The sequence below is a fragment of the Manis javanica genome, chromosome 6 (assembly GCF_040802235.1).
Source record: "Manis javanica isolate MJ-LG chromosome 6, MJ_LKY, whole genome shotgun sequence".
Lineage (NCBI taxonomy): Eukaryota > Metazoa > Chordata > Mammalia > Pholidota > Manidae > Manis > Manis javanica.
In genome coordinates, this window is record NC_133161.1 from 66,129,764 (window position 1) to 66,151,625 (window position 21,862).

At 39.0% G+C, this 21,862-nt stretch overlaps 1 protein-coding gene across 5 annotated transcripts in view; it reads left to right on the plus strand.

The window, feature by feature from the left end:
• COL28A1 (collagen type XXVIII alpha 1 chain) overlaps window positions 1-20,899 on the plus strand; it is a 185,470-nt gene extending 164,571 nt beyond the window's left edge. For 3 of the 5 annotated variants that reach the window (XM_073238791.1, XM_073238795.1, XM_073238794.1), the window contains 2 exons: window positions 6,160-6,361; window positions 7,841-8,110. In XM_073238791.1, the coding sequence (XP_073094892.1) occupies window positions 6,160-6,361; window positions 7,841-8,013 (375 nt within the window). In that variant the 3' untranslated portion in view covers window positions 8,014-8,110. Of the gene's footprint in view, window positions 1-6,159; window positions 6,362-7,840; window positions 8,111-9,100; window positions 9,882-19,935 lie in introns of those variants that run through there. The other 2 variants (XM_073238793.1, XM_073238792.1) reach the window with 2 other exon arrangements.
• The last annotated feature ends 963 nt before the right edge of the window (window positions 20,900-21,862 follow it).

Sequence of the window (21,862 nt, forward strand, 5' to 3'; positions counted from 1 at the left end):
TGAAGACTTGGATTTGGCCCACGGGGATTTGCTGACCCCAGTCTTTGCTGAACATTTTAAAGTAAATTATAGACAATAGTATACACAGTATATATCCTCCTGAGTATGGAGTGCTCCTGGGGCCTTTCCTGTTTGTGTGACTTGTCACTTTGTTCCTACCCTAGTCAGTCCCTGTCCCTTTCTAAAGGCTTTCTAACAAGAGCCAACTCGGGTTTCACCCAGCAAGTGGCAATTAAACTGAGCTCTCTTCATAATCAATGAATTCCAGTAGTATGTATTAACAATTTACTGCTGTAGTAGGTGGTGGCTCTTAAGCACAGTTCCTGTCCACGAGAAGCTCATAGTCTATCAGGGAGGTAGATAAGTACAAGAAATAGTAAGAACTTTAGCAGAGCTGTGGATGAAGCACAAGAGATGGTACAATTAATTTCAGGGCAGAGTAATGGAAAGCTTTACACAGGAGGTGGCACTGAGCTGAATCGTGAGAATAAGTATGAGTTTTTCAAGGTAAGAGTAGGGAGAAGGGTATTTCCAGCTGAGGGAACATGTGGGCAAAGGGTATTCCAAAGGGTATGGCACTTTATGATCTTAGGACAAGTTCAGTCTGACTGGAGCCTAAGGCATATATGGCAGAATGGTGAGAGTTAAAACAATTTGAGAGACAAATAATTTGAAGGTTAATTACAAAAGGCTTCATATGTCAAGCTAAGGAACTTGAACTTCATCCACAGGCCAGGCAGATAGGAGGAAGCGGAGGAATTTTTAAAGCAGGGGTCATATGGCCATACTTGGTTCACAAAAATCAGGGACAGTCCTGGCTGCAGTGTGAAAGGGAAAGAGGACGAGGAGGGCAGGAGCCCACAGGCTGGCATATGAGCAGCAATAGTTCAGGGGAGAGATAATGAGGCCCTAAACCAAGGCAGGGCAGTAGGGATAAAAGGAGGCAGGGGTTGGAAGCCTGGGATACATCTGTGGCTCCACTCTTACTCTGTCTTCTGTACTTGTCAGTACTGTCTCCTTTGGTCCTCTTATCCCTCTACCCATGCTGTCAGTTCCCTTTCTCCTCAGCCATACCTCTGCTGCCTTAGCTCAGGGCTTCACCATTTCCCATCATATTAATGATGCGCTCTCAAAACTCTTGTCCTATCTCTCTTTTCTGTATCTTCTCCAGTTTATCTATTACTTGTTGAAAGTGTCATTTTATTATTTTTTTTACACTTTTAAAAATAACATCATTGAATTATTTCTCTTACATATAATTTCATTTTGTCTGAATTTTCTTAAAAACCTGTCTCTAATACCATAGCATGTGTTTTAACTTGGGACTAAGCCTCCATGACAGTAGATGAGGAAAAATAACAAATATTTGAGTACATCTATATTTTCTCCTAATATTCTATTTAAGCAAAATTTTATAGGTTGGACAATCACATTATACTTATGATTAATGAAGTAGCCTACTCAAAGGCCATGATGAATGCTTTCAAAAGACATGGACTTTTCAGACTTTTGAAAGACTTGGGACTGAGCCTAATATTAGCTTAGTTTCTCCACTGACAAATTGTTGAGTTCCTATAATCAGACCTAATTATTTGTAAGTGGCCTTTGTAAGCTATATATAAAGATAGGGTTAAATTGGTCAATACTACAGTCTATTTATTTATAAAATAAAATTACTACTCTCTCATTGTGTTGGTCAAAAAAAACTCAACTTCTTGATAAAACTAATTATTAGTATTGCTATGTGAAATTGCTGTGTAAGCATCACATATTGCTAATAATAGACTTATTACCTTTAGGATATACAATGCCCTTATTCTATGACAGAGAAAAAAAAAACATTACAAAATGACTTAAAAGAAATATCCCAGACCTGAAAGGCAGGAAACTTGGCTCACAGTCTCACTGTTAAAGCTAAATACTTTTGCTTCCTTGGCTCCAAAGTATGTACTTTTTTTTATTTAATTATTTCAGAGATTGGAATGCATCTATTTAGTGTGTGGTGGTCTTTTAAACAGACTTTTAAAATTTTATAGATTATCTCACAATGAGACATCGCAGAAATGAAATCTGATAGCTGCCTGAAACTGCATGAATCACCTCTTTCTTAAGGTTTCTGTTTCCTCATTTGTAAAACCAGGGATTATTACCAGAATATTCTTCCTTTAAAAAAACTACAGTTAGGTCAGCCAAAACTGGGAGCAATGCCAGAATGGAGGGCATTGTACTAATGGTAAGAAAGAGAGGGCCTGCCCCAGATAAAATCCTGTAGTGTGCCCTCTAGGAGAGCTGCAGGTGATCAGAAGGGGCAGCCCAAACCCGATGTGCTCCTGACTCGTCCCCCAACAAACCCACATTCTAATGAAGAACATTCAATTTAAGTATATAAGCGCTGAGGGACTGGCAAGGAAATGTTGTCACCTAGGAAGAGTCTGTGGAGATCAGAAGCCTGAGAAGGTGGGCACCTTGCAGGCCCCGGCTGCGGAGTCAGCTGGCAAGCCCAGAACCCCCACAGCCAACCAGGAGAAGCACAGACCCACATTGATGGGGAGAGCTCAGTCTGAACACCTGGTCTAATGCAGCTGATCATTAGCATTCACCCAGAGAAGACATGAGCTCAGATGTGAAGAGCTTATCTGCAATATATGCAAGATGCAGGGTAATGAATTATAAGGAAAATGTTTGGAAATCATAAACAAAATGACAACATTGGGAACTGTGTGGTGCCTGGTTAGTAAGCCTCCTTTAGCTCATACATTTACATCCCCAGGATGCTGCTGGAAATGTTTTCCTCCCCTTGAAGATCTGCTTTGAGGCTGAAAGGGGCTGATGATAACTTATCAGCTTGTCCAGCAGCAAGCAGCAGCCCCAGACTCCACGTGCTGGCCTCTCACCTGTCCCTAGTCTCTGCTTCTGTGTCTTTTTACTGGGGTGAGTGTACCCCTTCTTGGAACCAGGACCATCCATCTCCTCCAAGGCGGGCCAGTGTGGCAGAAGCAGAAATGCCACATTTAAACCTAAAAACAAAAGCTCTGCATGGTAGGCAAGCTTTTGTTTTTAGGTTTAAGATTGATAAAAAGCACAGAGAACACATACAGCAGACATCTGAGATGCAACCAGTGTTCCCGCTTGTTCACTCGCTCTTGCTTCAGATCAAGCTCTAGTCCTTGATTTTCCTCTAGTCTCTTTCTCCTTCTCTCCAGAGGCAACCAGTTAAGTTTGGGGCTGCTAAACTCCCACTTTCAGAGTTGGAATTATGTTAGGGTCTAATATTTCCTATTTTAAACCAAGGACATTAAAGCTTACAGGAACTGAGTAATTCATCCAAAGTCCCTCTTCCCTCCCCCTTCCCTTCTTCCTCTCTCCCTCTTTCTTTCTCAGTCTCATTCTGATATATCCAGTGACTACTAGTTGCTGTTCTATGCTATAAAAAAAATTTTTTAAAGACAACAAAAAAGGAAGAAAAAAAGAAATTAGGAAAGGTTTCACTTATGGGGACCAACTTTTCCCTGGCACGTTGGGAGGGTTGACTTTGGGAGCCTGAGGCAGAATGGAGAAGAGGAGGGAAGGAAAGGTGCAGCAAGACGTGCTGGGAAGAGCAGAGGGCAACGTTATAAACGTGCGGAAGACAGACTGTGGCAGGGCTATGGAGGCATATATTGAGGAATGTTTCACCCATAAAACTGGCAATTATCTCTTTTTTCATTCATAACATCTTGTAAATGGTGAGAGTTTAAGAAAAGACACTCTCTACTGAGAGTGCAAACTGCAAAAATGTTTTTGGACTTGGTCTCAAAAGCCTCAAATATGTGTGATCTTTGAGCCAGCAATCAGCCATGTGGTTTCTAACAGAAAGAAAAGAGAAAAAAAGGAAATAAATTCAGTGCTAAAAAGGCCATTATAGTTATGTATAGTCTATATTTGAAATGATGCTATAGAGTTCCAGTAAAATATATGGAACCCTAATATATTAAATAATGGAAAAAAAAAGGAAAAAAGGAAATCAAACATAGTATATTTTTTTCTTAAAAAAGTACGCACATAAAAAGAAGACTGGGGAAAAAATACACCTGATATCTGGGAGCTAGAATCACCTGTGATTTCTATTTTCTTCTTGCCTGTCCAGATTTTCTAAATTCCCTTCAGTGAACATGTTTGTCTTTGTAATAAGGAAGAAAATTATAAAAATGGCAAACTATAATAATTATGCATTTGTTTAAGCAGTCTGAAATCTCATGGGCCAAAAGATAAAATTATTCTCATTTATAAAGAAGATCATAATTTCTTTTGTTCTAGAACCTGAAGTATAATGCTCTTGTAGTCAGATTCCCAAATGGTAGTATGATTAAGAAAGAAAACACACACTCCTAAATTTATAAGAGATAAAAAGTAGCTTCTGAGGTCTTAAGACTTGAACAATGTAATGATTCAAAGATGGAGTTAATTCCTTTAAGAAAACTTCAGCCTAGTACACGTCAAAGGAACATTCTCACCTGACAGATGATATATATGAAGTCTAGCCTGTCACCCATTGGCTTTTTCTTTTTATAAGATTTTAACTTATTTTTTTCTTAAAATGAAATACGTGCAAGGACTAAAGGAACACAGTATTTTTTTCCCTGAAACAGACTTTTCTCAGATTTCTGCCTTTAGCTTACCAATAATTTTGGTGAAGTTCCTTTATCATTTGGAGCTTTAGATTGCCCCATAGAAAATGGGGTACTGACAGTTTTCCTCTGGCCTTAAAATTCTCATTCTATGATTGTAACAAAAGTTCACATTCAAACTGTCATATGTACATACAAGATCATTCTGAAAGGAAGAGGAACACCAAGAAATTCTCTATTTTACCTTCATTTCTACCAAAAGTTGTGTTTTAGGCCTAGTGCAAAGTCATTACTGCATTGAATGCCCTTTATATAGGGCTGACACCCAGACCAATCCCAATGGGAACATTTGCTCTGATTTACCTAGTGACACTCTAATCTGCAAAATTTACACTAGTAATAGAATTCATCAGCCCTTCCCCGTTGTGCATGTGTGCATGTGTGTGTGTGTGTGTGTGTGTGTGTGTGTGTACAGAATCAAAGGTGGCAAAGAGCAGCCGATGACGACGACTGGCTCTGCTCACACAGGATGACAGGAACCACAGGTAAGAAATCATCGAAGATGACTTTACTAGTTCACAGATTTGACTACTTAAATAAACAAAATGCAAACAGACAGATAAACAAGAGAGGGCCTTACACAGTGGATAAATGACCACACTGTGCCAGGACTGAGATGGATGAGTGATTCAATTCCATGTGGCTGGGGCTCAGGGAAAAGAAAAAAAGGACTTACTGGTCCCAGAAAAGACTGATATAGCTCCGGGCATTGTAAAGAATAACAGATGTGACTCTTTTCTTTTTTTGTGAAGCTGAACACCTTTTCTTCCTTGTTTCATCACATATCAGCAGTTTAGATGAAACTTAGAATTTTAGTTCAGACAACTTGCTTTCAAAATTATAACTCTTTGTTCCTTAGCTAGCCAACATTTCTCAGAACTTCTTAGAAGCTACGCATCTGGCAGCATTTGGCATTTGCTGGCGTGCAGATGAAGGGATGAGATGAACAGTGATTGCTATTGTTTTCATTTTAGCTGCATTATTGTCCTCTGCCATCCCAATTCCCACTCAAAGTTGGTTGAGTGTGTGGCAAATAGTCCGCAATTTATTGTTAAGTTCTCCAGTGTTAGGAAGTGATGAGGAAAGCTATGAAAAAAAAGAAAAAAGGTCAAATAAATTAGTGGTTATTTTCCCTCTTCATACCAGTGACTAAGAAAAGAATGAAAATCAGCTCCTCCAACCTCACATCTTTCATTCTTTTCATGCAGCTCTCTGGAAGGCCCAGCACAAAAACAGCTATGCCTGGAGGTGGGAAGTGTGTGTGTTTATACACACACAGACCCACACAAAGTGGTGGGAAAATCTGTAACTTAGGTATTCAGGAATGCATGACATAGAGAGGGGCCTCATTTCCTGAGCTTTTATTGACATAATTAATCTTTTGAGAGTTGGAGAGAAGTGGAAATGCTGAACTTTTCCTTAAATGTTCCTAAAAGCAAACTAGTTGTATTGACTTGGTATTGCCAGAAACAAAACTGAATTTTTGTTGTAGGTCAGAGTGCCGGGAGTCCAGAACAAAGAGAATGAGGCCCCTGAGCCTACCTGGGTTGACAGCCTGGCCACCACCCCTTCATCTGAGGTGGCTGCCACCCAGCGGGCACTGCCCAGCCCTGCAGAGGATGGGACAGAAGGTCTGGAAGCCAGAACTCCAAGTCCCATTTTGAACTTGCAGCCGGGAAAGATGGTACACAGAGGTAAGAGGTATCTGCCAAGCAGCTGCTGCACCTACAATGAGAAGGCAGAGACGATGCTCTACGATGTCACCCAGAGAGAACATGCTTGGCTCTAAACAGGGAGGGTCATTTTATTATGCAGAGAATTAGAAAACTGGCTGGCTGTGGTACAGATTTGGTCAATTAAAAAATGTTAACACCCTTAAAGTGTTTATTATTGTTATTTTTAATTGGAATGCCTGTGGAGACAATTGTGCTCTCCTGTTTACCATAGCTCCAACCACTCCCTATTAGCTCACATGTGGCCGTCACACATGGAGACATTTGAATTTTTCACCCCTGGATTGTAGAAGACAGAGAACAAGATAGAATCTAGATTCCAATTCATCAGTGTATTTTCTATGGAATTGATATCTATAGAAATTAATCATTATATACATAGTTTCTGAAAAATATGCAAGTGAGACAGCATCCTTGTCCAAAAAAAGCTTAGATTGGCATGAGAAGTTACACACTGCATTATTATTTAGCTATTTTTAAGAGCAGAGGTAATGAAAGTCTATTGCCTCCTTCCATTTGAGCTCAGGAGTCTTCCTAGGAGAGGTAGATTTAGAGGTTAGCTTTAGAAAATACCAGAATCATGATAAACTCCAAACTTGAAGGAATGATTATGGGAGATGGAGAGAGAGCTTTTTTTTGCTATTGAGAAATTAGGCTTATAGAATATAAACTGCCTCACAGAATACAAGTCTTAGGCAGCAATCACCTACTTGGTCTTTTCTTACGGTTTTCTCATCTTGGTATCACCTCCTGAGATAAGAAAATACCAATCAGGGCACTAAGGAGCCATGAAATGAAAAGATTTAAGCAGTGGCTTCATTGTATTGTTGTAGCTCTCCTTTGTTTTTGTTTTTGTTTTTAAATAGTGGAACTGTTTCTGAAACGTTTTTGAAAGTTACATTAAGGTCATCTTTATTGTCTTGCAAGAGCTGCTCTTTTTAAAAGAATACTGTGATGTAGAGATCCCAGGGATTTTCCTTTTTTAGTAGGCAAAATTACCTGTGCAAATGGTGGTGCTACCTACAAACTGGGAGAGAATGTGTACAGATGGTCAAAATAATCTTTCCCAATACTAATTTGATTTTAAATTAAGTACAAAGCAAGTGAAGAAGTCCTATATTTTTCTCCAGTCAACTAATCTCCGCAAGAGTATTAGCCAATGAAGGTTCCATGTTCTGCCTTCAGGGAAATAATGCATTTTTAATGGGGATTCATACATATAAAAAAATTTTCATGTTTTCAAAGGAATGTACACCTAACGGCAAAGTTTCAGGTGGTGGAGGAAATACCCTGGGTATTAGGGAGCACTTCTTTAAGTTAGAACCATCATTTCTTAGTTGGTGTGTTAGTGTGCATGAAACATAAACTTCACAAAGTTTTTACTTCTCCTTCCAGTGAAAGGAAAATCTCTAATAATACATTATCCTTTCCTCACTCCAGATCCTAGATGTTTGGAAGCCCTAATGCCAGGAAATTGTGGTGAATATGTGGTTCGATGGTATTATGACAAGCAGGTCAACTCCTGTGCCCGCTTTTGGTTCAGTGGCTGTAACGGCTCAGGAAATAGATTCAACAGTGAAAAGGAATGTCAAGAAATATGCATTCAAGGATGAGTGAGTAAATCAACCTGTAATAAGCCAAATCTACTAGAAAGAACTTCTATAATTTCAACATATTCACCCAATACAAATAAAATACCATATTTGAGTATATGTTGAGTATTTACAATTTATAAACATAACTGAATCCTTATGACCACCCTGGGATGTATGTATTACTATTTTTACAGATGAAGAAGCTGAGGCTCTGAGAAGTTAAGTAACTCAACTAAAATGTGGCAGCTCTGGGGAATTTGACACAGGGCTGTGTAAGGGCAGTACAAGGGCTCTGTCTCCTTTGCAGCCTGCAGTGTGGTCCTGATTGCCATTAATTCCTATTCTATGTATTATGTCAGATTAAACTCCTGCCCCAGCCCATTTCCCCAGAATCCCCGGTTCCCAGTCCCTCCCAACTCCTCAGTCCCCAACCCCTTCACAGCTCTGCCAGTAGTAAAAGGGAGGTGGTATGGAAGGACTGGGGCTTGGGATTTAGAAGTGATGGGAGTATGTTTGCACATGGGAGGTGGCAAGATAAGAGAGATATCCTGCCTGGGGGAACCCAGTGAGAGGGATTGGTTCTGGGGGATGAGAAGAGCTGGGGTAAGAATAGGGATGGTGAGCGCGGTTCAATTTTTGCCTCACTTGCCTCACTTTTAAAGTGATTAAAAACCAATTTAAATTAAAGTTACTTAATTCAGATTTATTAACATGTCACTCCCTACTCCTCCAACATATTTGGGAAAAGTAAACCTTTATTATGTACTTAAACTATGTTTACAACAAAAATTGCAATTTAAACAAAGGAAGTTTTTCATCCTTTCTTTAAAATATGCAAGTGAAGCTTTCAATTTTAGCAGATGGAGAAGATGCTTGACAGCCAAAGATTACTGGAAGCTCACATCCACTCTTCAGCAGATATTTTAAAGATAAGACTTACACTGCAAAATGAGCCACCAAATTGAAATATGACCCAACAGAGCAGTAGAGAACTGGCTCTGTCATTTTATAGTAATTTTGCGACATCCAGTCTGGGCAGGTCAGTAGTTGTGAGCTGCTCTCAGACAGCATTTGTATATCATCTCACAATACTTTCTTCTTTCAGCCTGTGACCCTCATTCAAGTTCAGCAGTACCAAAAGGGCAATCAAGGAAGAAGGGTGCTGGGAGAACAGCCATCTTAAAAAAGAATAATTTTGTGCAGTGTAACTAAATTCGTATTATCTAATATCTGGTATTACAAAAGAATATATGCAATACACTTGGAATTTGAAAAACATGATAAAAGTTGAATGCCAGTGAACACATCACACAGAGAATTAATCAAACATAATCAATTCTACTAAAGGTTCCTGTGTGCCCTGCACCATCTTAGCTCCCTGTTCCCTGCCAGGGATATCCCATTTGAATTTTGTGTTTACCACTTCAATTTGCTATTTTGCTATTCAATTCAGGTTGGCAGAATTTTAGTCCAGGTTTGTGTTGATATTCATGTAATATCACATGTATTTCTATGTATCTCTAAACAATATATCATCGTTAGAGCTTCATAAAAATGGTATCATACTCCAGTCTTCTTCAGTTTATTATTTTTTGTTACATATTCAGTCTCATAATTTTCACTCAATACTATAGTTAATTCATATGTTCTACCATGTCTAAATGCATTCCTGAATATTTATTTATTTAGGTTTTTTTCTTGAGCTTTAGAAAATTTGTTTCATAATATATATTTCTTTGAACTTGATATACATTATAATTCATACATATTCATTTACTTTCATAGTTGTATAATATTTGTGTGAGTATATCAGACCATACTTAACCACAGCTTGGCTATGATCAATTAAATTGTTTCTATTTAATTTTTTTCACTATCCGTCAGTGTTTCTATGAGTGTCATATGCATAGCTTCGGGTGTGTGCACCAGTGTTCTTCTAGGATGTATACTGCACTGTAGCATATTAACAAATAGTGTATCATACCAATTTTTCCCCAAGAAAAATTTCCCCAAGAGTTTCAACTAATTCATTCTAAATCCCCACCAGTGTGTATAAGAGCTCCTATTGCTTGATATTCTTGTCAACACTTAGTATTGTCAGACCTCTTCATTTGGCTAACAGTAGGTATAAAGCAGTATCTTGCTCTCATTTGCCTTTCTCTGGTGACATCTTATCATATTTATTTACCATTGTGCTGCAGCTTTTGTAAAATGTCTGTTTATACTTCAGAAAGATTTTTCCGTTGGGTCATTTGTCTTTTCCTTATTGAATTTCAGAAGTTCCTTATTGTGATGTATTCTTTCATATACAACAACTGTAATAGTATTATACATAGCAGTAATAGTAGTATAACTCCAATCAGATTCCTGGACCCAATTCCAATGTGTGTAAGCGTAAGGGTCAGGGGTTTTTCCACACATAACACTAAGCATTTCTCAAACACTAACAGGGTGTCTGAGAACTCAATTCTGATGCTATCTGCCCAGAGACAGTCCCACATTCCCCAGGTTGAGAGCTCTATCCCAAAGACTGCCATCCACCACACCCCCAAACACCCATACCCCTGAACTCCAGATGCCACAAGCCCCAGGCAGTTTACCTGTGCTTCTGAGCTACCAACTATAGATTGGAGGTTCCCATGACCTCCCCCTTAGGTTCAATTTGCTAGAGCAGATCATAGAACTCAGGAAAACACTTAGGCTTACCAGCTTAGTGAAGGATAAAAGTTAATAGCCAGACAAAGAGATATTGTCGAGTAAATTTCAGAATTTCCAGAATCTCCCACTTGGCCTTAGCCATTTACATATCAACAGGTGTTTATCTCTGGGTCACCCCAGCCTCTGGGGCAAGGGGTGGAGAGATAACGGGCCATTCTCTCCTCCCCTCCATTCCTAGTACTAATTGGTCTGGCATCTGCCAGTCACCAAGGGCCCACTAATGGAGCTCCTCTTGGAAGGGGTGGGCAGGAAGTAGAGAGCATGCCAAGGGGGCAGAGTGTGAGCCGCCCTGGTGGAAGGAGTCAGAAGGGCCAGGCTTAGATAGTGAATTCAAGCAAGCTGTGAGCAATTAAAAAACAGTTTCTCCCAACCTATCCTTTTCTTTGACTTATTTCAGTTTCACCAGTTTCACAGGCGATTTGCCCAGGGCTGGGAACATCCTTCCACCCTGGAGTGACAGACACATAGGGAAAAGTTTCAAATTAAGGAGCTTCTATCCTTGTGGAGCTTGTGGCCTGGCTCGGTGGCATGCGGAGGCATTCTGGATCCCCAATTGTAGAAGCTCTCTCTGACAAGGAAACAGGATCCCAGAGATCAGTGATAAGCTCTTCTCAGGGGTTTTTGTGAGGGCTTCATTGCATGGGTGTCCTTGACTAAATTATTGGCCATTGGCCAACTCAATCTCCAGCCCTGCCCTTGGGTGGGTCCAAAAGTCTGTCATTAACATGACAAGACACCCATTTCACCTTTAAGACTCTGCAGTGTTTTCAGAAACTGTGGATGAAAACCAAATATTCCCAGGAAACATATAGTTGGTCATATTAATGGCCAAATATATATTTCTTATGACTCATTATATTGCACTTATATATGCTGAAATCAAATTCTTTGTTCATTATTTTTACTAATATCTTTGTGGGTTGCCTTTTTACTTTACTTTTTTTTTTAATGAACAGAAGTTCCCAATTTTAATGAGATGAAATTCATCCATCTTTTCTTTTGTGGCTAGCACTTTCTGTTTCGTATTTGTGCCAATCAGCCTCTCAGCTATTTTTCTTAGGTGGTAAACTACCACAACAAAAACTGTTCTGGGTTCTGGGTGTACCTTTTGGATCCCATCTGCATGCCTGGTAATTACTTGTAATCCTATTAGCACTTTCATAATTTCTAGGTGGCTGTTTTTTCTTAATCTTTTTTAGCTGCTCTCAGCATGAAAGTGGTTCTGAGTTACATAGATGTCTATTACCACATATTTTGTTGTGGGATGGAAGGCTTGGGTATTTTTTCCTGGGAGCCCAGGAATTCATTACAAAGCATAGATTAGGCACCATATGATTGTTGTAAAGTAGAAAGCCACTTCAGAGTGTCTAGCCTACTATTTTTGCCAGAAGTAGAAGTACTTATACTCCCTTTTTCAAACTTTTCACAACTTTGCCCACATAGAAAACTAATATGCAAACAGGTTGTAATGTTGACTTGGGTTCACCCCTTTGTCTGAACTGTCCTCTCCTCCTTCTGTGATTGACCAAATCCTCATACTTCAAGGACCACTTGCAAGCCTCCTCCTTTATGGTACTTTCTCATCTCTATCAGGTGGGCATGGTCAAAACGGATGACCCAAAGCAAATATATTGTCTTACAGTTCTGTAGATTAGAAATTTGATGCATATTCACTGGGTTGAAATCAAGGTATCTGTGGAGTTGTGTTTCTTCTGGAGGATTTAGGGAAGACTCAGTTGTTTCCAACTTCTAGAGACTGCCCACATTCCTTGGCTGTGGCCCTTCCTCTATCTACAAAGCCAGCAATAGCAGGTTGAATTCCTCTCATGCTGCCATTTCTCTAATTCTCTAACTATAGCAGGCAAGTGTTCCCTGCTTTTAAAGACTCATGTGATTAGACTGGGTCCACCTGGATAACTCAGGATAATTCCCCAATCTCAAGGTCTGTAATTATCAAGTACTAAGATGTTCAAGAATTTTAACAATGAAAAGTCTCCATTGAAATGTTAACATATCTTAGGTGATCATTTCTATCATTTTTTATTTAGTTGAAACCTCAGCTTTGCTAACTGCAAGAAATGCTCTAATGAGGTGTTTGAAGAACATGCTAAGTTTATAAAATGACAATTAGGCTTGGTGATTTTAGTCTTAATGTTTATCCTAAACACAACAAAATGTAAATGAGAGAAAAACAGTTGCATTTAACATGTAACAGACCCCTTTCATATCTCTAGTAAACCAAAAGATCTTGATAGTAAAAAATACAAAAGAAGAAATAGGAAAATAATAGGGATTGGCAATTCAAAGAAGATGGCCAATAAACATGAAGAGATGCTCAGCTTCATAAAAACTGTCAGAGAAACACATGCTAAGCACATCTGGGATGTGGCTGGGTCACTTACAGGTGATCCTGACAACCAGCAAGGGAACAACTGAATTATGCTAATGTTGGAGTCTACTACTTGACTTGGAATTTTAGGTGTTCAACTATTTATGCCCTTCAGTCTATAAATCTATAATTCAATGTCTTTCATGAATGGCAATGCAAGGAGAGATTAATGCTGTTGAAGTGTCCAGGACTTTCCCCCTTCCTTATAATATCTTTTAGTTCAATGACACTAAAATAGGACATGTTTTAGAATATGTGTGTATGATTGTCAAAATATGAATAGCTCCAAGTTATACTTCATACATACATTTATGGAATTTCAGTTTTTTAAATATTGGACTGATTTGATTTCTAAGAGTATTCATTATTTATCATTTTACATAATTAATTTTTTTGAAATTTTTCCATTTAAACTAATTTATTTAAAGTCACATAAGACTGAATGTTAGGAAATTGTAAACCCTGCTTTAGTCACATTAAGAAAATATGAGCTCTTAGCTCAGATATAAACCTATGTTTATATAATCAGTTAACATATGATAAAGGAGTCAAGAATATACAATGGAGAAAAGATGTTCTCTTCAATAAATGGTGCTGGGAAAATTGGACAGCTACAATGCAAAAGAATGAAACTGGATCACTTTCTTATACCATATACAAAAATAAACCCAAAATGGATTAAAGACCTAAATAAAAGACATTAAACCATAAAACTCCTAGAACAAAACATAGGCATTAACTCTTGAATATTAGCACTAGTGTTTTTTTTTCTGGATGTGTCTCCTCAGGCAAGGGAAACAAAAACAAAAATAAAAAGTGGGACTATATCAAACTAAAGGGCATAGCAAAAGAAACCATCAAAAAAAATGTAAAGGCAGCCTCTTGAATGGGAAACTATGTTTGCAAATAATATATCTAATAAGGGTTTAATGTCCAAAATTATTATAAAGAACTCATACAACTGAACAACAAAAAAACCCCAAAATAATCAGATTGAAAAATGTGCAGTCCTGAATAGACATTCTTCCAAAGGAGACATACAGATGGCCAATGTGAAAAGTGGACCCTTGTACACTGCTGGTGAGATTAAAAATTGGCGTAGCCACTATGGAAGGCAGTATAGATTTTTTTTCAAAAAACTAAAAATAGAAATACCATATGACCTAGGAATTCCACTTTTCAGAGTCTACTGCAGAAAACAAAATCACTTATCTGAAAAGATATGTACTCCTCTGTTTATCATAGCATTATTTACAACAGCCTAAATATGGAAACACCATAATGTCCATCAATAGATGAATAAATTAAAAAGATGTGGTACATGCATACAATGGAATATTACTCAGCAATAAAAAAAATGAAATCTTGCCATTTGTGACATAATGGATGGACCTAGGGGGTATCTGAGTGAAATAAGTCAGACAAAGACAAATACCATAAGATTTCACTTATATAAAGATTCTAAAAAGCAAAACAAATGAACAAACAAAAAATCTGAGACAAACTCATACACAGAACAGACCAATGGCTGCCATAGGGGAGGGGGTTGGGGGTTGGGCAAAAGAGGTGAAGGGAAAAAAATTGTGAGAATGTTTGATATCTTGACCTGGGCAGTGATTACATGAATTTATACATACATCAAAATTCATCAAGCTGTACACTAAGATTTGTGCATTTTATTGTATGTACAATATAAAAAAATTTTTTTATAATTAGAAAGATAATGTAGGCTCTTAGAATTGCCAAGGATCCTTAGAGTCTTCTAGGCCTGTGTCTTCTCTAATTGCTTGTAACCTTTAGACAAATGCCTAAGTGACTGCGCAATCTTAGGGTGAACATTTCTGGTAAGACAATTATCTCCTCCTGAGGCAGCTCATTCTTTTGATAACACTAACTCCCACTGCTTTAACTTGAACAGATGTCTCCATGACTCTATCCTAACAAACTTATTTTAAGACAGTCAATAATGTCCTTTTTCCTTCAGGCTGTTTCACTAGCTTCTATTTCCATCCTATCCTCTAATTCTGAGCATGCCTTCCATGTTGCGAGGATGTTCTCAGTAACTAGAGTAAGGGAGAAGCACAAACCGGTATGTCTTTTGTTCAAAATATTTATATTCCTATGGAACATAGAAACCTAAGATGACTGCATGTCAGTAGAAGACTTGGGAAAATGTCCTACCTTGGGAGCAAAAACAAACAGGAATTACACATCTTAATCGTAAATTAGGATTTGTGGATTGCAAAGACAGCAAAGTAAAGACTTCTCTATTTCCCTCTGAAATTAGCCAGAAGCTTCAATTTTGTTTTTGACATCCTTCAAATTTGTCCTTAAACTCCACAATGTTCCTGATGGGAAAAAAAAAACACAAAAAACTTTTGCCTTTTAAAATTATCTCATCTATAATCTTCCAAGAAATAAATACTGGAATTCATATAGACTTTCCCTGTGGTATGTTACATATTTAGCTATTAGTAAAATTGGCTAAAATTGTGCCTATTCAAATTTAAGAGTGTTATTTGGGCTTTTCCCATACTAAATGTTACAAGCCAAGTCTATTAAATTTGCTTTGTACCACCCTCCACCCTCACCACAAACCAGCAGTCCCTCTGTGTTCCATTTCTCTGTGAATGGTGCAATCACCCGGACGGTGACCTCATCTGGCCTCTGAAAAACATCCCAACCCTGTCCTCTCCCTGACTTCCCACATCCAGTTGTTGAGTGCATCCAGTCCACCTTACTTCTTCCCGTTCCTCTCACCCTGAGTCTGTCATTGCTTCTGAACTGGCCTCCTCACCTCCTTCTTGTCCCTCTCCTCTGATCTTCATCCACCCCTAGTGCTGTTGGAACTGTAAAAAATCTAATCCAACGATTCTCCTTAAATTGCTTTAGGGGCCCTCCATCTTCTTCAAGACACAGAGCAAACCTCCAGCGTAGTATCAAAGCCCTTCTTGACCTCACTGCTGCTCACATCTCCCGTTTATCTCCCTCCAGGTCCTTACAGTTCTTGAATTCAGCTATACTCAACCATTTGCTACTTTCTGGAAACACCATTCATTTCCCTTTGGATTTTCCCTTCTTTGCTCCCTCCCTTTTTTTTCATCCTTTCTCCTTCTCTTTCTTACTTTTTTATTTATCATTATGGAATTTATTCCATATCAATAGATAGAGCTACCCTAGGCTTAAGGGCTTTGCAGCCGTTCGTTTTATTTACCCAATCCATCTTTGCTGAACTCTTACATGTTTCCAGTCTTTTGTCATTATAACCACGGCTTCATTGAATAGCCTTATACACATTAGTCTTTGTGTAGGTATATCTATAGGATATAGTCATAAAGTGACATTGTGAGGACAGAAAGTGTTCTTTTAATAGGTAAGTCAAAGTGCTCTCATTAAAGATTGCACCTAATTTATGAACACATCTGCATTTTCATTTCCTCACTCTCCAGTCTATCTGATCTGATCCTTGTTCATCTGATGGTTGAAAATGGAATCTCACTCAAGTTTTAGTTTGTATTTCTATCTTGTTTTTACATTTCTTTAAATTGTGAAATATTTGATATATAAAAAGTGTAAATTACATATAAGTAGGTCTTTAAAGTAAAATAGTCATATAAAAACCTGTTTATCTATCACGCAGCTGAAGAAATAGATGATTACTAATATCACTGAAATGCCCTCTGAGTGTGTCCCCAAAGCCAAAGCCAATTTCAAATTAAGTGTTCATGGTGATTTGAGAAGCCCAGGAATAGGCTACGGGTTTCCAGAGATTACTGTGGCCCACAGTGTGCTTTGCAGATCCTGGGGTTACTGTGCCCAAAGACTGCATGGACCCCAGAGGCTGATGTGTCTGGGGATATGCCATGAGTCCTTGGAGGTCACTGGTGGATGTAGTTAACAAAAGGATAATCTGGGGCAGCCAATCCTGTACTGACTCCAAATACAAATAGGCCAAGAGTTCTGCCCCAGAGCTCTGCGGAGCCAGATCCAGCCCCTGTGGCTCATAGGGATGTAATGTCAAGGTCTAACCACTAGAAACCTAGTCCAATACCGAAGACTTAATCTTCTCCCCTTGTGTTCTTCTTCCCTTGCTGCCATTCAGCATGCCAAGCATTAACTGGGTGTGGTTAGGGAAGCTATTCACTTGGGATTATGCAAGAACCCAGGAATGCCTGAGCGTTGCTCCAAACCCCAGCTCCCTCTGTCCACAAAAATATGTACAGAGAAAAACAGCAAAGGAAAGCAAAGTTCCACATCATTTCCTGTCCTTGAGTCAAGCTTCAAGGCTGAGCTGTCTGGAGAGCAGGCTGAACATGTAGCATCCTTTGGTCCTAGGCCAAACAGTTTCTAATCAAATGCCCTCTAGTACATTCCTTAGTACCTGTATGTAGTCGAAAGGTAGGTAGAAAAAGACATACATTCATTTATTCATTCATACAACAGCGACTGCCTCCTATGTGCCAGGCACTGTCCCTGCACTTATGAAGCTTACTTTCTAGTAGACAAGAGACAAGAGTCACAGAAGTGTCCAATGAAATTAATCTGTGAAATACTGTTATATACTCAGTACTATAAAAAACTCCATATGCTAGTAGAGCACATAGTAGAGAAAATACAGCAAGACAGCAAGTCTTCAATGCTATGGAAGATTATATTATTTGTTCATAATTATTCTTTCTTTATCCTTGCTGTGCTCCCTGTAAGGTAGAGGGTACTTTCCCACACATCTGATTTAGAGTTTGGCTACTGATCTGCTTTGGCCAATCAAATGTGCACAGATGTGAGGTATGCTGTGACGGAGCAGAAGCTTTACATGAGTTTGCATGCTTTGGGTCTCTTGCTTTTGACCTTCACCAAGAAAAGAACATGACTTCACCTTTGGTTCTGGCATAAGATGCACAGAGCTGAAATGAGCCCAGGAAAGCCTAGTAGAACTAAGCCAAGCTAGCTGAGCCCAGCTGAGCTGGAACCAACTACAGCTGTCATGACATGTGAGCAAGAAAGAAACTTTTGATCAGCCACGAACTGGGATTATTTTCAACCACTGTAAAAGCTGACATTCTGCTCCATCACAGCATACCTCACATACTGGTTCATGTGGCTAAATGCTAGTTAAGGGTCTATATATATTCTTTATTGTTAGTGTGGACATTACAGTTCCTTTTAATAAATATCCATCACTGTGAGGAAAGCAACCCATGTAAAAAGTGGAAGTCAGGAGACAATTTCGAAAGTCAGAATGACTCCTTAATCCATGGGCTGCAGAATGGATGTTGTGTTAGCAGGCGTGAAGAAAACATTCATCTCACTGTCCATCTCCATCAGAGTGCTTGGGTGACCAGGTGCATTGTCAATGAGCAATTATATTTTGAAAGGAATCTTTTTTTTTCTGAGCAGCAGTCTCAACAGCAGGCTTAACATATTCAGTAAACCATGTTAAAAGCAGATGTGCTGTCACCCAAGATTTGTTGTTCCTAGTACACAGGCAGAGTAGATTTAGCATAATTCCTAGGGCCTTAGGATTTTACAAATGGTAAATGAGCACTGGCTTCAACTTAAAATCACCAGCTGCTTTAGCCCTTAACAAGAGAGTCAGCCTGTCCTTTGAAACTTTGAAGCCAGGTATTGACTTCTCCCCTTTAGCTCTGAAAGTCTAAATGGCATCTTCTATCAACAAAAGGTGTTTCATCTACATTAAAAATGTAGTATAGTATAGCCACCTTCACTAATGATTTTAATGAGATCTTCTGGATAACTTGCTGCTTCACCTTGCACTTTGATGTATGGAGATGACACCTTTCCTTAAACCTCATGAGCCAACCTCTGCTAGCTTCCAACTTTTCTGCAGCTTCCTCACCTCTCCCAGCCCTTACAGACTTGAAGAGAGTTAGGGCCTTGCTGTGGTTAGGCTTTGGCTTATGGGAATGCTGTGGCTGGTCTGACCTTCTACCCAGACCACTCAAACTTCTCCCTATCAGCAATAAGGCTGTTCTGCTTTCTTATCATTCATATATTCACTGCAGTAACATTTTGAGTTTCCTTCAAAAACTTTTTCTTTGCATTCAGTGCTTGGCTAACTGGTGCAAAAGCCCTAGCCTTCAGCCTATCTTGGTTTTTGACATGTCTACCTCACTAAACTTAATTATTTCTAGCTTTTTATTTAAAGTGGGAGACATATGACTCTTCCTTTCACTTGAACACTTAGAGGACATTGTGGGGTTATTAATTGGCCTAATTTCAATCTTGTTGTGTCTCAAGGAATAGGGAGGTCTGAGGAGAGGGAGAGAAATGCAGGAATGGCCCGTCCGTGGAGTAGTCAGAACACATAACATTTATCAATTACATTCACTGTCCTACATGGGCACAGTTCCTGGTGCCCCAAAACAGTTACAATAGCAACACCAAAGATCAAAGATTGCAGACACTAGAACAAATATAAGCATAGTGAAAAAGTTTGAAATATTGTGGGAATTACCAAAATGTGACACAGAGACACAAAGTGAACAAATGTCCTGGAAAAAATGAAACCAAGAGACTTGCTCAAGACAGGGCTGCTGCTGTCCATGAACTGGTTAAAAAAAACCCCACAATATCTGTGAAGCACAAAAGCAAAATGCAATTAAAGGAGGCATGCCTGTATAGATACAATAGACACAATCTACAAGATGAAAAATGCACCTCATTTCAACAAGCCAAGAAAAATTTAATTTTCTTATGTTTTCTTAACATGTGCTACTTCTTAACTACCTACAAAGTGGTTAAATCTGGTGAACAAAACAGCATGGTGATTCTCATGTGGTCATTAATAATGTACCTTTTTTCTTTCTTAATAGAAATCAAATTGTAAGAGAAATAGCAATTTTTTGAAAGAAAATGTGTGTGTGCGATCAACGAGGAAGGATTATGAGGTGGGCAGAGGAGGGCCCGAGGACATGTTTCCCAGTAGCAGCAATGTTGGAGCTGGAAATCAGAGAAGCCTGTGAAGGATCCTCAGAGGCAGGGGTCTGAGTGCCAGAAGTGCGGTGTCTGAGCAAGAGCAGGAGAGGCAGCAGGGATAAATGCCACTCAGAAGTTTGACAGGATTCACATCAAAAGTGTCCCCAGGATTTAACAATAGTGTGGCCATGGAGAGCTTGGCAAAAAACCTTCTCAGAAGAGTCAAAAAAAAAAAGGACTGGAGCATGACTGATGTGAATAAAGGAGAGAATGGGAAAGACAGAAGTGAAGACAGCCAACGTCCTATAGTTTCAAGCAGTTAGGTGGGAGTTGTGAGGAAATAGACTAGATAAATATATAACCTAGAACACAGTGCTGAAAACTGTTATCTGTTTCCTAATCCCCTGACAAAAATGCTTCAACCTGGAGAAACGTACAGATGAATTTTCTGGCACAATGTGCTCTTAGCAATTTTTGTGTGTTTAGTTGGTGTGGTCTGGAGTTGTCTCTAATTTGGGCCTCACTAAAGAAAGTAAATGATGGTTTCACACCTAATGTCAAAGAAAAAAGGAGAAAGATGGCTGCAGAAAAATAACACACTAGTAGTTTTGAATGAATGCTATTGTGGCTGGTCATGTCTCTATTTTAATTCTACTTTGTAAATATTAGTTACCTTGCTATTTTGAATAAAAATTACATAGAAAGGTAGCCACTTGCCTAATGCATATAATTCACCTAAGACTGGGATGCATGGCTCGCTCTTCAGCTTGTGTAGCCTAAGTTGCCGTGAAGAATCTATGATCACTGAAGCAGTTTGGGGAGATAACTTTTAGCTTCCACAAAAAGAGATCCCCTTAAGAAAAACTCCTTTTTTCTTCCCTTTCCAGACTCTCACCTTCTTTTCTCTCTAATTCTATTTTTTCCCACTTCATCCTTGTCTTCCTCTTGTGGCTCAGACCGACCTGCATATGCTGATCTACAGCATTTCCCTCCAGCCTAAAGGACACACTGCCTCCCGCCTCAACATCACAGCATACGGAATAAACTCATCCTGGACCAGTGAGAAGTACATTCACTGACTATTAATCCTACTTTCTGTGTCTTTGCAAAAAAAGTGTTTCAATTCAAGAGATGGTTTACAACTCAGTTGCAAAACAAAATTATTTTCATCTTAAAACTGCATATGGTGGCACCCATCCTGTCCCAGAAGAGAAGGCTGGGGTACACCAGCTCATAGCTTGTCTGGTGCCCAGACTCACCGCTGCTGTAGACAGATGCATCAGGCTGTCACAGTTTCATGTTGGCAGACATTTGTATCATCCCACCAAGGCCTCCTATGCTCATTTAAGACTCTTGATACATCCTCCTAATAATAGTTTCTGTGAGGTGTGCCTCTGGGGAGAGATCAAACTGATCATACATTTCTTTTTTGTCTTGTACAGAATAAGAGGGACAGAAATTTCTTAATTTTTTAAAGACTCAAGCTCATGTAAGCTCTCTGAGAGCTGGGAGAACAAAACATAAGAAACGATTTGCCCTGGAGTCACATTTCAAACTGAAGGTTAATGTGCCCAAGTTATCTAAATGGAATAAAACATTTCAAAATATATAAAGAATGTGAGAAGACTATTTTTAAAAGCTAAAACATAAGATTTATATTAACCTTTTTTCCCCCTACTTGCAGAATCTGAGGCTGTTTTGTAGGTTTATTAAATGGTATATCTCAGGCTCTGCTTTTTAATAATTCCACTTGCCCTGGAATTCTCACTCTGAACCATGCTAGGCTCTAATGGTGCACTGGAATTGTAAGACTGTGCGAAGGGT